Below are 21542 nucleotides of genomic sequence, written 5' to 3' on the forward strand. Positions count from 1 at the left end.
TTACATAGGGAGAACTAAGAATGATGTTTGGCAGATGAGGTTTCAGGAACGGAGTTCTAAATTAATAGTGGACCTCAATGCTAATAATTTCTGGATTACTGCCTCAGCCATATCCAAATTAGGATGGGGTTCAGCAGATTTGAGAATTAAGCATGTTGCTCTGAGTGTGGTGCGAAAAAAAGGGGTTTGGATTCACGAAACACTGGCACCAGCACTGGGGAATTAAACAAAGAACAAAGAAAATTACAGTACAGGAACAGGCCCTGCGGCCCTCCCAGCCTGTGCCGATCCAGATCCTTTATCTAAACCTGTTTAAACTCCACATCATCCCAATTTAGCGCATGCACATTTACTAATACCACCTGCAGCCCCTCTAGCTTCCCACTGACCATAATGTACCGACCTCCCACGTCCGAGACTATTCTACCCGCCTCAAACTGTAGCCACCAAAGTTGGCCATTCCCTAAATACAAAATGGAGGAACGCAAAGCTTGCAGGTTAAAATGGACAATGTTTGCAGCACAAGCTGGCTGCACCAAGCCAATGTGTATTCTGTCTGCTAAGAGAGCAGACAGCACCAAAACGAACATTCCGCATACTAATGAGGCAATCTCCGGGATAGTTAACACAGCAATGAAACGATCCCAGGGACAATGGACACAAATAGAGAAGTGATTGCAACAGTGTATGGGAAACCAGACACCCCGGCACCAGCGGGGTTCGAAAACAAAGCGCCTGAAGGCCCGCCCAGTAGCCGAGAGACAGCCTCAGTATTGGGGGGATTCAAACAAATCGATTGGGAAGAGACCCAATCGATTCCCAGCAGGTAAAGGGTCCGCCCAAAAGGGCGCAAAGCCCTAGGACCTATAAAAGACAGGTCCCACACTTAGTTTGTTCTTCTTAACCAGCCCTCCTCTCTGGACCAGCATCTCGACCAGCTTTTACCAAAGAAGACCTTGAACGAGAGAGAGGAGAGGTTTGGGACAGCAGCAACCAGCATGTAAGTGTCTCACAACGATCGCTACCAGAGATAGACACTCCTGACCCCTTTTAACCCGTACCAACCTGAAGTCTGCGGACCAGTGCAGAGCAAGAGGCCTTGTCCCCTGATCCGGCAGTTCCCGTTAAGATAAGTATTGGTTTATTTAGTGGTAGGAATAGTTTAATCATCTTAGCGTGTGCATGGGTGGTATTATAATTGTATTATAATAAACTCAGTTGTTTGAACTTACTCATTGGTGTATGGTTTATTGCTTTAAACTTGACCTTGAAACTTGTGGCGGTATCTTAATGATACCTGCCGACTCCAGAGCTAAGTAACGAAACAGAGCCAAATTGAGTGTTAAGCACACTCACCCAGAACGAGCAACAAAACACCACCCGCTTATTGATCAGGAACGCAACCCCTCTAGTCTTTGAATCTAATCCCGATTGAAAGACCAGACTGACCCAGCCTTTCCTCAGTCTAACCTGGTCCATCACTCTAAGATGCGTCTCCTGCAACATTACCACGTCCGCCTTCAATCCCCTAAGTTGCACGAACACACGTGTCCTTTTGACCAGCCTATTTAACCCTCGAACATTCCAAATAATCAGCCTATTTGGGGGGCTCATTTCCCCCCCACCCCGCCAATCAGCCATCCCCTTTTTTCGGCCTGCCTCCAGCCTGTGCTCCGTGCCTCCACCGGTCCATCCCCAGGCAGTCCCTGCCCCCAACCTCCTCCCTGTGCCTCAGACCAAGTCCCTCCCTCGTCAGCAGGACATTCGCCACCCCCCCTAGTAACAACATCCTGTAAACCAACCCCTTTACTAAACCAAACATATGCACACCCCCACTGCGCTTCCAAAAGCTAGCTCGTCCAGCTAGCTTGGTGGTCCCCACCCCCGGTGCCAGAAAGTCTCCCACCTACGTTCCCTCCTCCCCCCCCCCCCCAGCTCATACAAACTCCAACATCAAGCAATCCCCACATAATTGCCCAACAGAAAGACACAGAGATCAAAACAAGCACACCTCCAACCCCAATAGTGCAAATGAAAACCTTAACTCACTCAGCTCTACCACTGGTTCCAAATCAATACAAACGGCATCACAAACATCTTCCGTTTAACGCAAAACAAGAAACTTTTTACGAAAATAGAGAAGCAAAAAGAAAAAACAAAAACATGAAAATTGCAGCCAAATTCAAAAAGTTCTCAATCCATCACCAGCCCTTTCTTTATCTCAAAGTCCAACGAGTCCTCAGGCGACTCGAAGTAGAAGTGCTGTTTCTCATGCGTGACCCAGAGACGGGCTGGTATAACAGTCCAAACTTCACCTTTTTCTTAAAAAAGGATCGACCTGATCTGGTTGAAGCCTGCTCTCTTCCTGGCCACCTCTACACTCAGGTCCTGGTAAACTCGCAGGATGCTATTCTCCAATTTACAGCTCTGTGTCTGCTTGGCCCACTGTAGAATGCACTCCTTATCAGAGAACCTGTGGAATCTCACCACCATTGCCCTCAGGGGGTCTCCCATTCGCGGCTTCCTCGCAAGTGCTCTGTGAGCCCTATCCATCTCCAAGGCCTGGGAGAATGCCCCATCCCCCAGCAGCTTCACAAACATGTCTGCGATGTATGCCCCAGCGTCCATTCCTTCAGACCCTCCGGGAGCCTGACAATTCTTAGGTTCTTTCCGTTTGGCTGGGCTCCACTTAAATCAGGCTGGGATCATCATCATAGTGAATTGTATAATTTTTTGCAGTGGATAGTGTTTTAAATTGAAGAAGGTAGGGAAGGGGTCAAGTGAAGAAAAAGTTAGAAATCGAAAGAGAAAAAGTCAAGGCAATAGAGACTTGAATAAAGTCAAGCAGAGCGGAACAAGAAGGCACAGGGTGTTTAACAACGATAGGGCATCAGTGAGTAAGATTTATTAAAGTAGAAAATGCCGAATTGAAATAAGACAAGCCCGACTATGTCTTTTACCTTTAGACTACATTTTGCTGAGCTATTATTAGCTTATGGGGGGGGGGGGGGGGGAATTCTTAAAAATTCTGATAAAGGACAGACAGTGATTAAGTAACTTTTTGCTATTAAATAGTATGAATCCAAAGATCTGTGACACTGCGCCATAGATCATGCCAGTCCAAGTCCTCAGGTGGAACTATTTTTTGGCATCTTGAAAGCATCAAATGCGAAGAACATTTCTCTGTATTTGGGCTGACAGAGTACATGCATACTGCTTAACTGACTAAAAATAAATTGTTACAGTTCAGTTGCACCCAACATTCATTCATTTTTCCAAAGCAATACAAGAGGAGATGATGCCATAATGGTATTTTCACTGGACTCGAAATCCAGAGACCATGGGGAATGTTCTGGGGACCTGAGTAGATGATCTAATTTGAATTAAAGAAAATAATTCTGGAACTAGAAGTCTGATGGTTCACTAATGCCCTTTAGGAAGGAAATCAGCTGGTCAGGCCTACATGTGACTCCACACCCCAGCAATGTGGTTGACTCTTAACTGCCCTCTGAAATGACCTAGCATGCCATCAGTTCAAGGTCAATTAGAGATTGACATTAAATGCTAGCCTTGCCAGCAACATCCGCATTGCATGAACAAATTTTAAAAAGCAGGAGTCGTGGGTGTATCTGATGTGAAGTGAAGCATGATATACTTTTTGGCAGCGTGAATATAGCATACAGCAGGATGAACCTTTATTTGTTGCACAATGGAGATTTGTATAGGATGCCCATGTAGTCACCTGATTAAAAACAGTGACAGCTATCAGGCTGAACTATAAAACAGTTGTAAAATATAAACTGAGACAGAAAGAAAACCAAAACAACTGACAAAAACTAGTACGAAAGTTAAATTTCACTTTTGCTTTAAACCTTCTTCTGAAATCAAAGTAGAATTGTTTCAGAACTCCTCAGATTTCTTTAGCTCAGATATGGTTGATTATGATATGGGTATCTAGAGCCATGGAACTTTGTCTTGCAGTATGCAGTTAAACAGACGAAACTGGAAACTAAAAATATGGCTAAAATCCCTGTTCGATATATCCTAACCCTAGAGCCCCAGGGATACAGAACCATCAATGACACAATGATAGATGATGGTCATATTCCTTATTAATAACTATTGCTAGTTAACATCTGCATTGCCCAGGACATACGTCATCTTATGCAATATCCTCCTGATCAGCTTTTATAAAACAAAGTTCCTATTCGATCCTCAGCCCTGAGAGATTATGACATTGGCTACATGTCACATTTCTGAAACCTTGGGGGGGGGGGGGGGGAGGAGGAGGAGGAAAGAAGAGAAAAATTACCATTTCCTGTCAAAAGGTTTCAGAATTTGGTTAGCTCTAGTTTAAAAATTACCGGAACATTCAAAGTTGAACAGGTTGAAGAGCATTGCTCTTGCAATTTAACATATGTAGCTCCAGACACAATTCTACAAGGAAAAAGGGAAACAGCAACTTTAGCTTTAATTTTAATATTGTACAAACAAAATATTACTTTACATGGAATGGCATACATAGTTATGTTCCTGCTGGATTCAAATGATGCTAGTTGCTTATGTGACAGAATAATCCAAATGTTTTCAGACATATTTAAAAAAGAGCTTAAAAAAACAGGCTGCATCAGCAAATTAATGCTGATAGAAATCATTAGTTAAAATGGGATCTTAGTTAAAAAGATCAATTTTCACTTGGCCTTCACATCTGCAATTGGCAAAAAAAAACACTGGTGTTTACATCATTCAATCGATGTTGGAGTTCTCCTATGTCAACTCTATTGAAGATTTTGGCTATAAATGCAGTAAAGATTTTCATGCCCTTATCTTCAGTATTACTGTAAAGCCACATTATTCCAAAATTATATTTCAAGTTAATGAAAACAAAAACACGAAAAAAGATAACCTACTCTTAAAGCATTCCAAAAGTTCACTCAATCTTTAAACCGCTAGTTAATGTGGTACCACCCACAGAAATCACTGCATAAATCCAAAATAAAACCTGTAACTATGATTTTCCAAACAAAATGGTTCTTGATTCTACTCTCCGGATGTTGGACACAATAATAATGAATTATGAATAATGAAGTATGAACAGTGCAAAAAACTGGAACAAGATCACATGAGGAAGCTCCTGTAATTTTTAAACTGAAGTGGACTTGGGAAAGACGGAGTTACTTACCTTGTCCATTACTAGATCTACAGTTTTAAAACACCCATATAAAAGTCTTAAAAACACTGTAGCCTCTAATTTTTTTATGGAGTGCATGTCTGATTGAAGTGCCACAGCCCCCTTACATTTCTTGGTGCCATCACTCACACATTGTAACTCAAAGGGTTGAATTGTACACGCCTGCACAGGAATATCCAGGTTGCTGCACAGATATGCAGTTTAAAGAGAACATTGCTTATTACGTTTTTTAAAAAACCCACTGAAAAATCGAATAGCATGTTACTTACACGATTACAGGAATGAACACACTAACATTTGCAATGGTGAGAAAGGGTATCAATTCAATCATAAAAACTAGAAAAGACACATACAAATGATAGGATGAAGAGCCTGAATGAGTATAGCTCCAACAACGCTCAAGAAGCTCAACACCACCCAGGACAAAGCAGCCCCTGTTTGATCAGCACCTCATCCACCAACTTAAAAATTCACTCCCTCCACCAGAGACACAGTGTACCATGTACAAGATGCACTCCAGCAACTTTTTGAGTTTCTTCAACAGCACTTTCAAAACCGCAACCTCTGCCACCTAGAAAGACAAGGGCAGCATATGCATGGGAGTGCACTGTAAATTCCCCTCCAAATCACACATCATCCTAACTTGGAATTATAGCATCATTCCTTCACTGTTGTTGGGCCATAATCCTGGAACTCCCTCCCCAACAGTATTGTGGGTGGAGCTGCACCAGATGAACTGCGGAAGTTCAAGGCAGTGGTTCACCACTACCGTCTCAATGTCAAGAATAGCCTTACCAGCGATGAGCACATGACCAATAAACAATTTTTTTAATTCTGAATTTTAAAGGCAGTTATCTGCAACAAAAAATACTTCGAAAGGTTCAAACATATTGGAATCCATTGCATGATGGGAATAATGTTATGCTTTAACAAAATATGGCATGTGCTTTAACATGCCATTTCACAAATTTAAGACTTAGAATAATACAGCATACGAGTTAACCACTCTTTCCATTGTACTTGTGCTACCCTCTTTTGTAAAACAATCCAATTAGTCCCAATCCACTGCTCTTTCCCTGTAGGCCTCAACTTTTCATTCATGTATTTATCCAATTCCCTTTGGAAAGTTATTACTGATTCTACTTCCACTATCCTTCCAGAAATGCATTTCAGATCTTAACTTAAAATGTTTCAGTCTGTACATTGCCTCTGGTTCTTTTGCCAATCACCTTTGTTGCCATGGTTCTTTTACCAATTATCTTAAATGTGAGTCTCTGATTACCAACCCTTCTGCCACTAGAAACAGTTTCTTACTCAAAAACGCTCATGATTTTGAACACGTCTATTCAATCTTCTTTTAACCTTCTCTGCTCCAAGAGGAACCCCAGTTTATTCAGTCTCTCCATGTAACTGAAGTTCCTAATCCCTGGTATCATTCTAGAAAATTGCTTCTCTGCTGTCTTGTTATCCTTCCTGAGTAGTCCGCAGAATTGGCCACAATACTCCGGCTGAGGCATAATCTACATTTCATAATAGGTTTAGTATAACTTTCCTGCTTTTGTACTTTATACCTATAATTGAAATGCCAAGAATGCATAATCCTTTTTAACAGCCATCTCAACTTGTCCTGTCACCTTTGGCAATAATTACATCCTCGGCACTCTGCTCCTGTACCCCTTTCAAAATTATTTTGGCTACTAGACAGATGCTTCTCGCGGGACCTCAATCTTTAGCTGCAACTTTTTGCCTTAATGCTTTGCCTAAAATGCATTAACCGAACCTGAATGGATGCCGTGATGGTTTATTTTAGCAGAATTATTGAGAAGCCCATCCGACTGCTCCGTAAAAAAAAAATGAATATCTTTGAGAAACGCATTCAAATTCAGCATACATTCCTACAGGGCCACACTTAAACTGCTCAATATTACGCTATAATAAGAATCTAAATTGGATTGATTTGTTTATTGTCACGTGTACATAGGTACAGTGCAACCTATTGTTCGGACAGATCATTCTCTACATGAAAAGAAAATACGTAGGGCAAATTTAAAATACACAATGTAAATACGTAGACAGACATCGGGTGAAACCTACAGGAGTACAGCACTACACAGTAGAGATGATGTGAGAATCAGTCCATAAGAGGGTTGTTTAAGAGCCTGGTTAACAGCGGGGAAGAAGCTGTTTATGAATCAAGTAGTGTGTGTTCTGACTTTTATATCGCTGCCTGATGGAAGAAGTTGGAAGAGTGAATAAACCGGATGGGAAGGGTCTTTCATTATGTTGCCGGCTTTCCCAAGGCAGTGGGAAGCGTAGACAGGGTCAATGGATGGGAGGTGGGTTTGTGTGATGAACTGTGCTGTGTTCACGACTCTCTAGTTTCTTGCGGTCTTGGGCCAAGCAGTTGCTATACCAGGCTGTGATGCAGCCAGATTGGATGCTCTGTGGTCCATCTGTTGGTAAGAGTCAATGTGGACAGTCCGAATTTCCTTAGTTTCATGAGAATGTATAGGTGCAGTTGTGCTTTCTTGGTCGTAGCGTCGACATGGGTAGGCCAGGGCAGATTGTTGATGATGTGCACAGCTAGGAATTTGAAGCTATCAACCATCTCCACCTCGCCTCCGTTGACGCAGTCAGGGGTGCGTACGATACTTCCTGAAGTCAATGACCAGCTCTTTAGTTTTACTGACATTGAGATTGTTGTCATTACACCACTCCACTAGGTTCTCTATCGCCCCCCTGAATTCTGACTCATCGTTGTTCGAGATCCGACCTACTACGGTCGTGTTGTCAGCAAACTTGTAGATGGAGTTGGAGCCAAATTTTGCCATTTGGGAGTACAGTAGTGGCCAAGTATGCAGCCTTGCGGGGCCCCGGAATTGAAGACTATTGTGGAGGTGATGTTGTTGGTTATCCTTAGTGATTGTGGTCTATGGGTCAGAAAGTCGAGGATCCAGTTGCAGAGTGAGGAGCCAAGTCCTAGGTTTTTGGAGGTTTGATATGAGCTTGGCTGGGATTATGGTGTTGAATGCGGAGCTGTAGTTAATTATTAGGAGTCTGATGTGGGAGTCCTTGTTGTCGCGATGCTCGAGGGACGAGTGTAGGGCCAGGTTGTGGCGGTATGCGAATTGCAGTAGATCTAGGCATTCTGGGAGTTTGTAGTTGATGTGCCTCATGATCAATCTCTCGAAGCACTTCATTTTGATCGATGTCAAGGCCACCAGACGATAGTCATTGAGGCACATTTCCTGGTTGTTCTTTGGCACCAGTTGTTCATATTGGGCTATATTACATTTATACTAGTGCAGCAAAGGCTACTCTTCTGAAGCTTTTTCTCGGGACGTAAGAAACTAAGAGATGGAAGATAGGTGGTGGGTAGAACAAAGGCGCTTTTAAATATAGGTTACAGATATTGAAGCCATCAAATAGAGAGAATTTTGCTTAAAAGATAACTGAAGGGGGACCACGTGATGCAGCCACGGGAATAGCAGCTTTTCCGCAGGGTTTGGCACCACTAGTTTTATAATCAGTCATTTATCCTGATTGCCCAGCACATGCCTATATCCCTAGAAGACTTCTGGATTAGTATAGCTGCTTCTTCTTGTCCTCAAGTGCTTTTGGAACTCTTATTATCTCCATTCATGGTAAATGTGCCACGTGGTAATTATCTGTTGCCTTTTCTTATTATCCATGTCGTAATTATGGCAGAACTAAGTGGCACCATTGCCGTAGGGTGGATGGGATACAAGTCTTCATGGGTGGGCTTAAACTGCGAGAGGGGCATTTGACTTCCATTCCCTTGTTGGCTCTCTGCTTTGAATTTATCACTCTTACATTGCAGTCTGTGTTCTTTGCACCTAATACTCTGTAAGGATCCGCCATGGCTTATGGTATCCACTCCCACTGGAATCCTAAAAACAGCAAGTAGATTGCCTGTTTTCTTTTCCTAATCCAGTGAAAACAAGCCCAATAATCATTCTTTATAATCCAATGCTGAGACTATTCTGGTTGCTCTCCTCTGTATCTTTTCAATAGTTGCATATGTTTTTTGCGCCAACCATAACTGTACACAATATTCCAAGGGCAGTGGTGTTGATTTCTGTAGTGGCAGAATTCCTTCAGCATTTTGGCACAAATGCTTATCTTTTAATAGGTCCCAACATCTGATTTGCTTTAACCACTGCCAGAGGATGACTGTGATAGCTTTGGTTTGTTGCCTCAGATCTTTCCTCTTCCATTAATTTTATTTTCAATTTAAGTAGTAATTAATCCCTTCTTTATATTAAATTTCATCTGCTCAAATCTGCGCAATTTCCATGGGTGTTCAAATCATCCAGCAGCTTGTACTATTCAGTTTTAAAGTCCACAAACATTTAATAGTTTTGCATTAGTGCAAATTAGGCGACTATGCTGGTAACCCCTGGCTCCAGATTATTTTTGAAGATGGTAAATATCCCCCACTAGAGACATGATTGAAGGCTGCTGACAACGTTACACAATTACTCTGTGGATTCTACTAATTCCGTACAATGTTTTTTAAAATCCCCGCTGATTAACACCTTGCACTTCAGTACCTTTCCAGATAACTGCATCAAAGGCTTTACGACTAACAATGCCATCTTCTCTACATCTATGGATTGAGTAACCACTTTGTGGAACACCTCCATTCAGTCTGCAAGTATGACCCTATGACTGGCACAATGGTTAGGGCTGCTGCTTCACAGCATCAGAGGCCCGGGTTAGATTCCAGCCCTTGGGTGACTGTGCGGAGTTTGCATGCTTTCCCAGTGTCTGCGAGGGTTTCTTCTGGATGCTCCCGTTCCCTCGCACGGTCTAAAGATGTGCACTTAGGTAGGTTGGCAATTATCAATGTGCGGGGTTATGGGGATAGGATGTGGGAGTGGACCTGAGTAGAGTGCTCTTTCAGGGGGGCCAGTGCAGACTCAATGGGCAGAATGGCCTCCTTCCGCACAGCAGGGATTCTACGCTTCCAGTCGTTTGCTGTTTTAATTCGCCGTCTTGCTCTCATACTCATAGTCCAGTTGTCGGCATGCTATAGTGTTCCAGTGAAGTTCAATGCCAGCTCGAGGAAGTGTGAGGCAGCAGCCCAAACCATTGTACCACTCACAGGGTCATGCTTACGGATGAACGGAGGTGTTCCACAAAGTGGTCACTCAATTCATGTTTGGTCTCTCCAAGGTTGAGGAGATGGGATCGTGAGCAGCAAAGCTTTGATACAGTTAACAAAAGAGAAAATGTTGGAAAATCTCAGCAGGTTTGGCGGCATCTGTAGGGAGAGGAAAGAGCTAACGTTTTGAGTCCAGATGACTATTTGTCAAAGCTACAGATGCTCCCAATCCTGCTGAGATTTTCCAGCATTTTCTCTTTTGGTTTCATATTCCAGCATCTGCAGTAATTTGCTTTTATCCTTTGATAGTTATCTGGAAAAGTACTGGAAGTAGAAGGTGTTAATCAGCAGGATTTTTAAAAAATTGTACATAATTGGTTGACTAGTAGAATCTACAGATAGTTGTGCAGCAGTTGTCAGCAGCCTTCAATCATGTTGCTAGTGGGGGATATTTACCATCTTTCTCTCTCCACAGATGCTGCTGCACCTGTTGATCATTTCAAGCACTTTCTGCTTTTATTTCAGATTTCTAACATGCACAGAATTTTGTTTTATTTTATTATATCAAAGGCTTAACTGAAACCCAAATATTGGATTGGTTTATTGTCACGTGTACCGAGGTACAGTGAAAAGTATTTTTCTGCGAGCAGCTCAATAGATCATTAAGTACATGAAAATAAAATAAAACGAAAATACATAATAGGGCAACACAAGGTACACAATGTAACTACCTAAACACCGGCATCAGGTGAAGCACACAGGGGTGTAGAGTTAATCAGGTCAGTCCATAAGAGAGTTGTTTCAGAGTCTGGTAACAGCGAGGAAGAAGCTGTTTTTGAGTCTGTTTTTATGTAACTGCACTAACATACTCCAATCCAACTCCTTTGGTATAACATCAAAGGAAAACAAAGAAAATTAGCCATTTGTGTGTTCTGGCTGGGTTATAATTCCTCTCATGATTGAGCAGGCTACCCACACACTGTCCAGGTTGCACACATGATTAGAACTGTAAGCTAGGCTGCATTCATTTCAGAGTCTACAAAGCTTCACACGATCAAGAAAACCGATGAAATTGACCATGTTCTAAATAAGTACAAAACATTATGAGATTCATTAATAAATTCTTACGGCATCTAAACTTCCTGAACTGCATGCAAAGTTGCACATGAAGAATGGCTTTATGGGCAAGGTGTCAGAAAACACAGCACGGTAGCACAGTGGATAGCACAGATTCTTAAATGGCTTGTTGAGGCACACATCCGATAGTTGAACTATAGACACAAGGCCCCCTAGTATAACAGCAATTTGAGTTTTATTTCTTCGCACGTGCTTCTTGACCTCATTGGTTATATAGGGCCTGAACATGTCGCACACTAATAAGCTGCATTCTTTACGCGGAGCACCAGGCTATCTATTCTACACAGTATCGTGCATAACCTTTACTCCATCCTCATTCATCCAACTGTTGTCATGAATGTGCACAAAATCCCCTGCATGGAACTTTTGGCACCGTTTTACATTGGAAAATTACAAGCTTTAATTTTGTTCTGTATGCCAGGCAGGCCAGTACCAGTTGTCTTCTCCTGCCCTGTGTTTTTACAAAAATGGTTTTGAACCTTTTTACTCCACAGATCGGCTGCTGGTCATTTCAAATTGATAGGAATTTCATCCATATGGCAACCTGTGTTTTTGCTTTTCATGATGCATCCCTTGAAACTGGTAAATTTAGCTTCAAGGTCTTTTGGCAGTCTGAGCAATCTTGGTCTTCTGTCGCCACACTAGAAATTATTGTTCCATAAAGCAGCTACACCAACTAGCAGTTGCTCTGAAATCTTTGCTGATTTGGCCCACTGAAGTGCATACACACGTGTTGCATTTCTGGCGATGATGTAACCACTCTGATGATTTTGAGGAGCAATTCCAATGCATTTTCCTCGAGATCAGGACAGTGGGCTAACCCTGTTCTCACGGCTCATTTGGTCTTGGGCAGATTCCTCCCTCCATTCTCACACCAGTTTCTCACCAACACCAAATTTCCTTACTGCAGCCTATTTATTTAAAGAGTGGGCAAATGTTATGACTTTTAGCTTGAAACATACTTCATAAGTTTTGTTTTCTTCGTAATTTGTTACACAGGGTGCGCTCATTTGCACCTGCTTGATCTCTTGTGCGAAGTTATAAGCTAAGTAAAACATGCATTTGTGGAGCAGAAAATTGAGGCTGACTACTAATACCAGTATAACATGTTGGGATTGAAGGGGCATGGGGTCAATTTATATACCAAGTATACACAAAAACACAATGTTTGTGGGTGGAAAAATGAGTCATCTTATATGCCACGATCCATGATACATATACTGCAGTGTAGATACCAACCCAAGTCAATGCTAATACTCCAAACAAGCCTCCTCCCAATCCTCTTCACTGAGCCCTCATAGCATGCTTTTCAATAAGCAATTTTCATTTCATTTCATTAGGTTTCTTCCTCTTGCGTGCATTTCTCTAGCTCCCCTTAAATACATCTACGTCATTCACCTCAGTTACTCTGCTATCTCATGGTAAAGGAGTTTCTCCTGAATTCTCCATTGGATTTATTAGTGACCCTCATATTTATGGACTCTTCTTCTTACCCAAAAGTCAAAACTTCTTCATTACATCTATCTTGTTAAATAATTTCATAATCTTAAAGACCAATGCTTAATAAATATTCCGACTGTTTTGTTAACTCCAGACCATTTTTCCACAAACAGCCACATTGTTCCTTTCTAAGCATAAGTTTTCAACTGTATTATACCTTACCTGCCCTGGAAGTAGGACGCTAGCTCAGATGCTTCATGGTTCAGGCTTCTCAGGTGCACAATTAAGTTTCCAGAATTAGTAAACATGGCGCCACATGTTTTGCACTCATAGATCCTCGGCTTTCGAATAATGTGCCTTGAAACACGCATATGGTGCTTATATTCCCCAAATGAAGTAAACGTTGCACTACATATCTGGCATCGGAAACATCGTTTGCCTTCATGCTTGAGACGATGCATCTTTAAGGAGTATGCTCTTGTGAACTTTTTTCCACATCTGTCACACTGGAAGGGTTTTATACCTAGAAACAAGTAATGCTTTCAGTCACTAATATTTAACTTAATTAAAGAAAACTACCTTCATTCCCTCAATTTCTAAACTGAAGAAGTGTTGTCAGCAAATTTCACAAACAGCTCAACCTACTCAAAGAACCAGAAAAAAAATAATTATTGATTAATGTCCATGCCTGGTAAACGGTAGAATTTCTACAGACTGCAGTGTTACAATCAGTGTTGAACATCGAAAGAAAATGACACTGCCCCAATATTCAGTAAAACTTTGCCAAGAATCAAACGGATAATATATTTATTGTGAACAGGAATTACTTTCCTATGATTGCTAACAGATATCCTGAAACCACAAAAATATACAATCTGCAACTTGCATGTAAACTACAAATATTAAAAAAGTTACTTTTGTAATCTAAACAGGTTTTAACAGAACCCAATTTGCACACTTTTTGCGCGACCAAGTCCATCCTCTCAAACGTTAGTCAATTCCTGACAATAAACTGGGAGGAAAAATAACAGCCCAGCTGTTGTGTTCATAATGTAATTTACTAATGTGTTAAGGATAACATGGAGTTATTCTGAAATGGTTAGAAACAACTGTATGCATGACTATGTCACAACTAAATAAGTAAATGTGCACCAAAGCCATTTTCATGTCAATTTCATTAATCATGTAGATTAAGTCTGCTTCTTTCATTTAATTTTGTTCTCTGTAACTCAATGTACAGTTCCAGAAAAAGGAGCAAGACCATAATCGATATTTCACCATTGATTTATGACATGTCAAAACCCATTCCACATTACGAACAAATGCCAATATTAAGATAGTTAGAACTACCAATTCAGCATCCAATTAGCATCCTTTTTTGCCGAAGGTTACTTCAATTTATGAGTAGCGAGGAAAAGTTCAATTCAGTAGCAAATTATGAAACAAAAGAACAGGAAATATATGATTTCACTCAGCTCCTAAGTTGCTCTCTGCTGGAAAGGCAGAGGGAAAACAATTTTGCTATTTTCCTTGAATTAATTGAATAATGCCATGCAATGACTCCATGCTAGAAGTAGCAATAAGTGCATACCTCCTCAGTCCATCTCAAATATGAGGGGCGTGATTCTCCGCACTCACGACGGGTCGGAGAATAGCAGGCAGTGCAAATTTTCACGGCGACGCTGGGAGTGGGGGAGACCGGGTTGGGGGGGGGGGGGGGGGGGGGGGGGGGGGGGAGGAGTGGGGGGAGACGGAGGGGGGGGAGTGGGGGAGACGGAGGGGGGGAGTGGGGGAGACGGAGGGGGGGAGTGGGGGAGACGGAGGGGGGGAGGTGGGGAGACGGAGGGGGGGAGTGGGGGAGACGGAGGGGGGGAGTGGGGGAGACGGAGGGGGGGAGTGGGGGAGACGGAGGGGGGGAGTGGGGGAGACGGAGGGGGGGAGTGGGGGAGACGGAGGGGGGAGGGGGGGAGACGGAGGGGGGGAGTGGGGGAGACGGAGGGGGGGAGTGGGGGAGACGGAGGGGGGGAGTGGGGGAGACGGAGGGGGGAGTGGGGGAGACGGAGGGGGGGAGTGGGGGAGACGGAGGGGGGAGTGGGGGAGACGGAGGGGGGGAGTGGGGAGACGGAGGGGGGGAGTGGGGGAGACGGAGGGGGGGAGTGGGGGAGACGGAGGGGGGGAGTGGGGGAGCGGAGGGGGGGAGTGGGGGAGACGGAGGGGGGGAGTGGGGGAGACGGAGGGGGGGAAGTGGGGGAGACGGAGGGGGGGAAGTGGGGGAGACGGAGGGGGGGAAGTGGGGGAGACGGAGGGGGGAGTGGGGGAGACGGAGGGGGGGAGTGGGGAGACGGAGGGGGGGAGTGGGGGAGACGGAGGGGGGGGAGTGGGGGAGACGGAGGGGGGGAGGGGGAGACGGAGGGGGGGAGTGGGGGAGACGGAGGGGGGGGGAGTGGGGGAGACGGAGGGGGGGAGTGGGGGAGACGGAGGGGGGGAGTGGGGGAGACGGAGGGGGGGGAGTGGGGAGACGGAGGGGGGGAGTGGGGGAGACGGAGGGGGGAGTGGGGGAGACGGAGGGGGGAGTGGGGGAGACGGAGGGGGGGAGTGGGGGAGACGGAGGGGGGAGTGGGGGAGACGGAGGGGGGGAGTGGGGGAGACGGAGGGGGGGAGTGGGGGAGACGGAGGGGGGGAGTGGGGGAGACGGAGGGGGGGGAGTGGGGGAGACGGAGGGGGGGGAGTGGGGGAGACGGAGGGGGGGGAGTGGGGGAGACGGAGGGGGGGAGTGGGGGAGACGGAGGGGGGGAGTGGGGGAGACGGAGGGGGGGAGTGGGGGAGACGGAGGGGGGGAGTGGGGGAGACGGAGGGGGGGAGTGGGGGAGACGGAGGGGGGGGAGTGGGGGAGACGGAGGACATGGAGGGGGGGGGGAGTGGGGGAGACGGAGGGGGGAGTGGGGGAGACGGAGGGGGGAGTGGGGGAGACGGAGGGGGTAGTGGGGGAGACGGAGGGGGTAGTGGGGGAGACGGAGGGGGTAGTGGGGAGACGGGGGGGGGGGGGAGTGGGGGAGATGGGGGGGAGTGGGGGAGATGGGGGGGAGTGGGGGAGATGGGGGGGAGTGGGGGAGATGGAGGAGACGGAGGGGGGGGGGAGATGGAGGAGACGGAGGGGAGGGGGAGATGGAGTGGGGGAGGGGGAGATGGAGTGGGGGGGGGGAGATGGAGTGGGGGGGGGGGGAGATGGAGTGGGGGGGGGGTGTTAGGGAGAGAGTGAGCGAGTGACCCGTCCAACCCCGTAACAAAACGTCTGCCACCATGCCATGGCGTGCCGGTCACAAGGACAAGGCCGCTGTTTGCCCTGTGGCTTACGCCCACAGGCCACTGACGCACCGGTGAGGAGGACATAGTTAACTGCCCATTGGATGCAGAAAGTGACCAGGGGTTAGGCTGCCCGCGTGTCAGCAGCGCGTCCAGGCCACCGGGACACACAGGTATCCCGTGGCAGGCGGCTGCCGAGGTGTCGACTAAGCTCCGTCTAACATGTCCCGTTTCTCTGCCCCCACCACCCTTCTGTAGGTTAGCACAATGTCTGTGAACAGAACGGCTATGTTCTGCGCAGTGGTCGGGGCCGCGGAACTGCATTTGGCGATGCAGCAGCATCCACACCCACAACCCGCAGTGGATGCAGGGACAGCTGCAGCAGCAGAGGGAAGGGCCGAGGAGTTGCCAGTCGTCGAGCAGCATGGGGAGGAGGAGGAGGAAGAGGAGAGAGTGAGGGTGCAGCCACGGCGCCAGAGGCGACGACCAAGGCCGAGGGTGTACCGTGTCCGGGTCTCTTTCCTAACAATGACAGACATCACCTGCAGGAGGAGACTCCGGCTGAGTAGGCGGACAGTGATACATATCTGTCACCTCGTGGCGCACCTCGCCCCACGTAGAACGGGGGGAGGACACGCGATCCCAGTTGCCATCAAGGTGACGGTCGCTCTTAACTTCTATGCAACCGGCTCCTTCCAGTCTCCGAGCGGGGACCTCTCCGGGATCTCCCAGTCATCGGTGCACAGGTGCATCCGGGATGTGACCGCGCCCTCTATGCAATCGCGGACCTCTACATCACCTTTCCGAGGACCGAGCAACTCAAGACTCACGAGCTCGTGGATTTGCCAGAGTGGCCGGGATACCGATGGTGCAGGGGGCAATCGATTGTGTTCACGTCCCCATGCGCCCGCCTGCAGGGGACAGGGACGTGTTCACAAACAGGAGAGGGACATACTCCATGAATATCCAGGTGGTATGCGACCCCCACATGAGGATCATGAATGTCTGTGCAAGGTTCCCAGGGAGTGTGCATGACTCCTACATACTGGCGCAGTCGTTCATCACTGCGATGTTTGAGGGACGTCCCCCCCCGGCTGAGGGGCTGGTTGATAGGCGACAGGGGTTATCCGCTGAGGTCTTGGCTGATGACGCCTATACGGAGGCCTCAGACCAATGCGGAAACCCGATACAACGAGGTCCATGCAGCAACCAGGTGTGTGGTGGAGCGCTGCCTTGGCCTCCTGAAGAAGGTGAGTGTCTCTGGGATGGTGGATGGTGTGGGAGATAGCAGTGCCGCAAGCTCGAGGTCGTCTTGGGTTGACGCCTCCTCTGTGTCATCGTCCAGGTGAGAGGCCGCAGGGCGTTGGCGGGCCATTTCTGTTTCCTGCTGTGTCGCCGCCCTCTGGGCGTCCTGCTCCACAGATTCTGTTGGGGAGGATGGGACTCCCCGAATGCTGTGCAGCCCTGGGTGAGGTGGGGCCAGATGCATGTCTCCGCCTGGAGGCAGACGGCCCTGGTCGTTCGGCATCACGTCCCAGGGAAGAGAATGAAACGGCTTATTTAGATTCGCTCGGCCGGGCGCTGGACGGTCCCAGTGGGCAGGGTGTGAAGGGACAGAGGATGGGGGAGGTGTCCAAGTGGGCAGGGTGTGTGAAAGGGACAGAGGATGTGGCAGGGGGGGGGGGGGGGGGGGAGGTTTGTCATGAAGGGTTGTCTCACTTATTGCAGCTCCACCAACCTCGCATAGCGCGACCTCCCGGGTGCCAGACCCCCCAACAAGGTCCAGTGCCCTCTGCTCAAACGTGGTGAGGGGGTGCAGGTTGGGCGAACCCCCTCCAGTCTGGTGCCGCTCACGGGTGTTGTGAGCGGTCTTGGCCTGTTGGGGGAGGGGACATAGGTAGATCATTACAATACGGCAGGTATCAGCAGTCCGTTCAGATACTGGCACAGTTTGGGGGTCAAGTTGTCATAAGACCATTGCATCTCTCCACGGGGGCCAGAGCACTGGGTCTGTGACAACTTTGTGAACCACCCTCAACTAATTTTGCCCCAATCCCCCTCCACCCCACGTGCCAGGGGGGGGAGGTGGGTGATTAAGTTAAAGGGGGAGGGATGGTTGTGACCAGGTGGCACCCTCTTGGCACTTACCCTGGCAGCCCTGGTGAGGTCGTGCATCTTTCTTCTGCCTTGCTCTGCTGAGCGAGGGGTCTGCCCCACAGCACTAACGGCAGCAGCCACCTCACGCCAGGCCTGGCGCACAGCGCTGGCAGGTCGGCAATGCCCTCTACGTGGGCAGATGATGCCCCTCCTCTGCTCGACGGCATCGAGCAGCGTCTCGACATCTGCCTCAACAAACCGAGGGGCAGCTCTCCTGAGCTCCGACATCATGGCCGACAAATTCTGTGCTCGCCCGGCGTCAGGCGGCGTCACGTGGGCGTGGTCGTATCGTCGTCGCGTTCCGTCATCATCGCGCACGTGATTGACGCGGCCGCGTTCCTAGCCCATTTCCTGGACGTGAATACGTCGGGAAATGGACCCTTCCCGACCGTCGTAAAACCCGCCCGTTTTAACGGCCAACTTCGCGATTTTTCGCGGGTGCGGAGAATCGCGCCCGAGATACGGAGAGCATAGTACAATATCTGCTTTTTCTTTCCTATTTCTTTCCAAAAAAAATAAATGTTAAAAAGATAGCTAGAATTCAGATATTAATTTGCTCCAAAAATTGCATAATTAGAAAGATATTTAATAAATCCTACAGGAAAATCAAATGTGTAAAAGTGTTGGACTTTGTTTCTGTATTTAACAAGTCAAGGTAGTACAACTGTCATGGTGATAAAAATGTTACATAGCAGAGACTGTTTTGGTGTGGAGATTGCATGGCTTTTTCAAATTCAACGATTGAACACATTTTTGATTAGGAAACCATTTTTATCTTTAAGTGCTTAAAACTTCTGTGATGGTTTTGATACTTTAAAAATAAGGTGAAAAATGTCAAAGTTCTATATAATCTGGCATACTGAACATTTTTGAACTTTCTAACTTCCTGGCTTTACAAATGTCAGTATTAGCCTTCAACAGTTCAATGTTTTACGGTTACTATGCATTAATTAATTCCTGTCCCATGCATTAAACCACATAACAGCAGGCTGCCAGTCCTTGGTATTATTGATCTGCCCATTAAGAGCTGTCAAAATAGTCTCATATGATTCACCCATATTTCTGTCTCACTGTGGGAATAGCCTCTGGCAGTCAACTCTCCCTGGTGCCACAGTTCAAATTAGGAACCTGGTAATGTCAGTAGGTTGTCAATGCCCATCACGTTCTGAGACAACATAATTTAATACTCCAGCCTGAGTTCAAATGCCAGATATACTGGAGTTAGATGTACTCGGTGAAATAATGCTTTGCCTACTGATTGTAAAGATAGCTTGTTGCCATTTGGTATAAATATTAAGCATTAAATATTGGACGGTAATACTTACAAAACCTCAGACAATGCAGTATAATACTTCATCTTTACTAACAGATTAAATAAAGATTTCCAGAATGAGTTACTTTGCCTATAAAATTGGGGAATATAGTAAAAACAAATATCTCTGAATCAACTAAAATACATTTTCCCCACCCACTATTACCCTACAGTAAGGGAATCAATACTTCTTAAAAGTGTAAATACAAAGTGCTGCAAGGTGTCACAGTTAACATTCAAAGCACAACTAATTATATTAATCATGAAAATAAAAAATCCGTCAGTTGTGTTTTACAAATGAGGAACACCACATGCTGTTCTGACTATCTTGTTTCATCTTGGCTTATGTGCCAGAACAGACCTTCCATTCTTCAAACTCTGGCTTCCTTTGCTTCACACTCTATGTTGCACCCTCTGCAATAGAACCTTCATCCGTGACGACTTTATACTCCGGAACTCCCATCACTCTTTGCTACTTCTCTCCGTACCTTAAAAAGCTTTCTCTCTAACCTGCATTCAGCATTTCCCAATTTTTTGCAATTTTTGGGCTCAATATTAATTGCTCAAACCAGAAAATTCTAACAATTAAAATACAGGTAAAATTAAATGCGTGTCACACCACAATTTGTTTTTGCACAAGCAATACTTCAAAGAGAACAATCTCAACATTGAAGGTACAGTAAAAAAGGCATAATTAAATATTAATTTGTGACCCCTCGTATTTGAAACTATTTTAATTGAGAAAGATTCCTATGTGTTGTCGTGAATTTGGAAAAGAAATTTCAGCGATGCACAAATGCAATGGTGAATGTTACAAAGGATATTTATTGATAGCAATTAGCCTTAATATTTAACATTTTCATATCCTCAAAAATGAGCAGCAGACATGAGGTAGTCTCATTTTGTAAAATAAACTGATCAACCTTAAAGTGATACAGCTCATTAATGCAGTTTCAGTATTATTTTCTAGTGAGCTCTGGGGTCATCGGTAGTATTTATTATTTTTCTTTCTTTTTTCATGGGACTGAGAAAACCAACATTTGTTGCCAACTCCTAATTGCCCTTGAACTGAACATTTCAGAGGGCAGTTAAGAGTCAACCACATTGCTGTGGGTCTAGAGTCATATGTAGGCCAGATCAGGTTAGGGAGGCAGATTTCCTTCCCCAAAGGACATTAGTGAACCAGGTGAGTCTTTATGACAATCAATGATAGTTTAATGGCATCATTACTGAAACTAGAGAAAAATTACAATGACTGATAAGTGACATCTGATGCCATTTTCTATGCACATAAGAATAAAATTGCATAACTTACATTTTAAAAATGTCATTAATATTATGCAGTCTGTAGGAAGAAAAATAACGTGATTTCTATCGTGCCGCATCATATTTCTAAGAAGTGTCCCAAAATGTCACATATAATGAACCGCTTTGAAAAACAGGTAAAGTTGTCAGGTAGGCAAACATGTAACAATTATTTTGTGTGCTGCACACAAATCAATGATATGAGTAGCCAGCTGTCTGCTTTTGGTTGTGTTGGCCAGCGCAAGTACCAAAGGATCTTGGTTTGTATCACTCAAGGACACAGTTTCAGCACTTTACTGAAGCAACAATCTTGGTTTTGTATTCAACTATGGACCAGGGTTTAAACCCACTTTTTAAATTATTTCATCAAATGTGACCATCACTGGTAAAGCCAGCATTTTGTTGCCCATCCATAAAACTACTCGACTCAAAGTTAGTTTTCGAACTTTAACTTCCGGACTTTACAAGTGTCAGTATTAGGCTTCCACAGTTCAATGTTTTAAGATTACTACCCTACACGCATTCCCCCCTCCCCACACACACTTATCTCCCCATCCCACCACACCCAC

General features: G+C 45.7%; 1 protein-coding gene across 2 annotated transcripts in view; it reads right to left on the reverse strand.

The window, feature by feature from the left end:
- The window catches only part of LOC119953973 (zinc finger and BTB domain-containing protein 44-like), a 48408-nt gene that overhangs the window by 18596 nt on the left and 8270 nt on the right, over positions 1–21542 (reverse strand). The window contains exons 5-6 of one of the 2 annotated variants that reach the window (XM_038778733.1): positions 20984–21013; positions 13119–13419 (exon numbers count right to left, since the gene is read on the reverse strand). In XM_038778733.1, the coding sequence (XP_038634661.1) occupies positions 13119–13419; positions 20984–21013 (331 nt within the window). The remainder of the gene's footprint in view (positions 1–13118; positions 13420–20983; positions 21014–21542) is intronic. The other variant, XM_038778734.1, reaches the window with a different exon arrangement.

Source organism: Scyliorhinus canicula, chromosome 19, assembly GCF_902713615.1.
Source record: "Scyliorhinus canicula chromosome 19, sScyCan1.1, whole genome shotgun sequence".
NCBI lineage: Eukaryota > Metazoa > Chordata > Chondrichthyes > Carcharhiniformes > Scyliorhinidae > Scyliorhinus > Scyliorhinus canicula.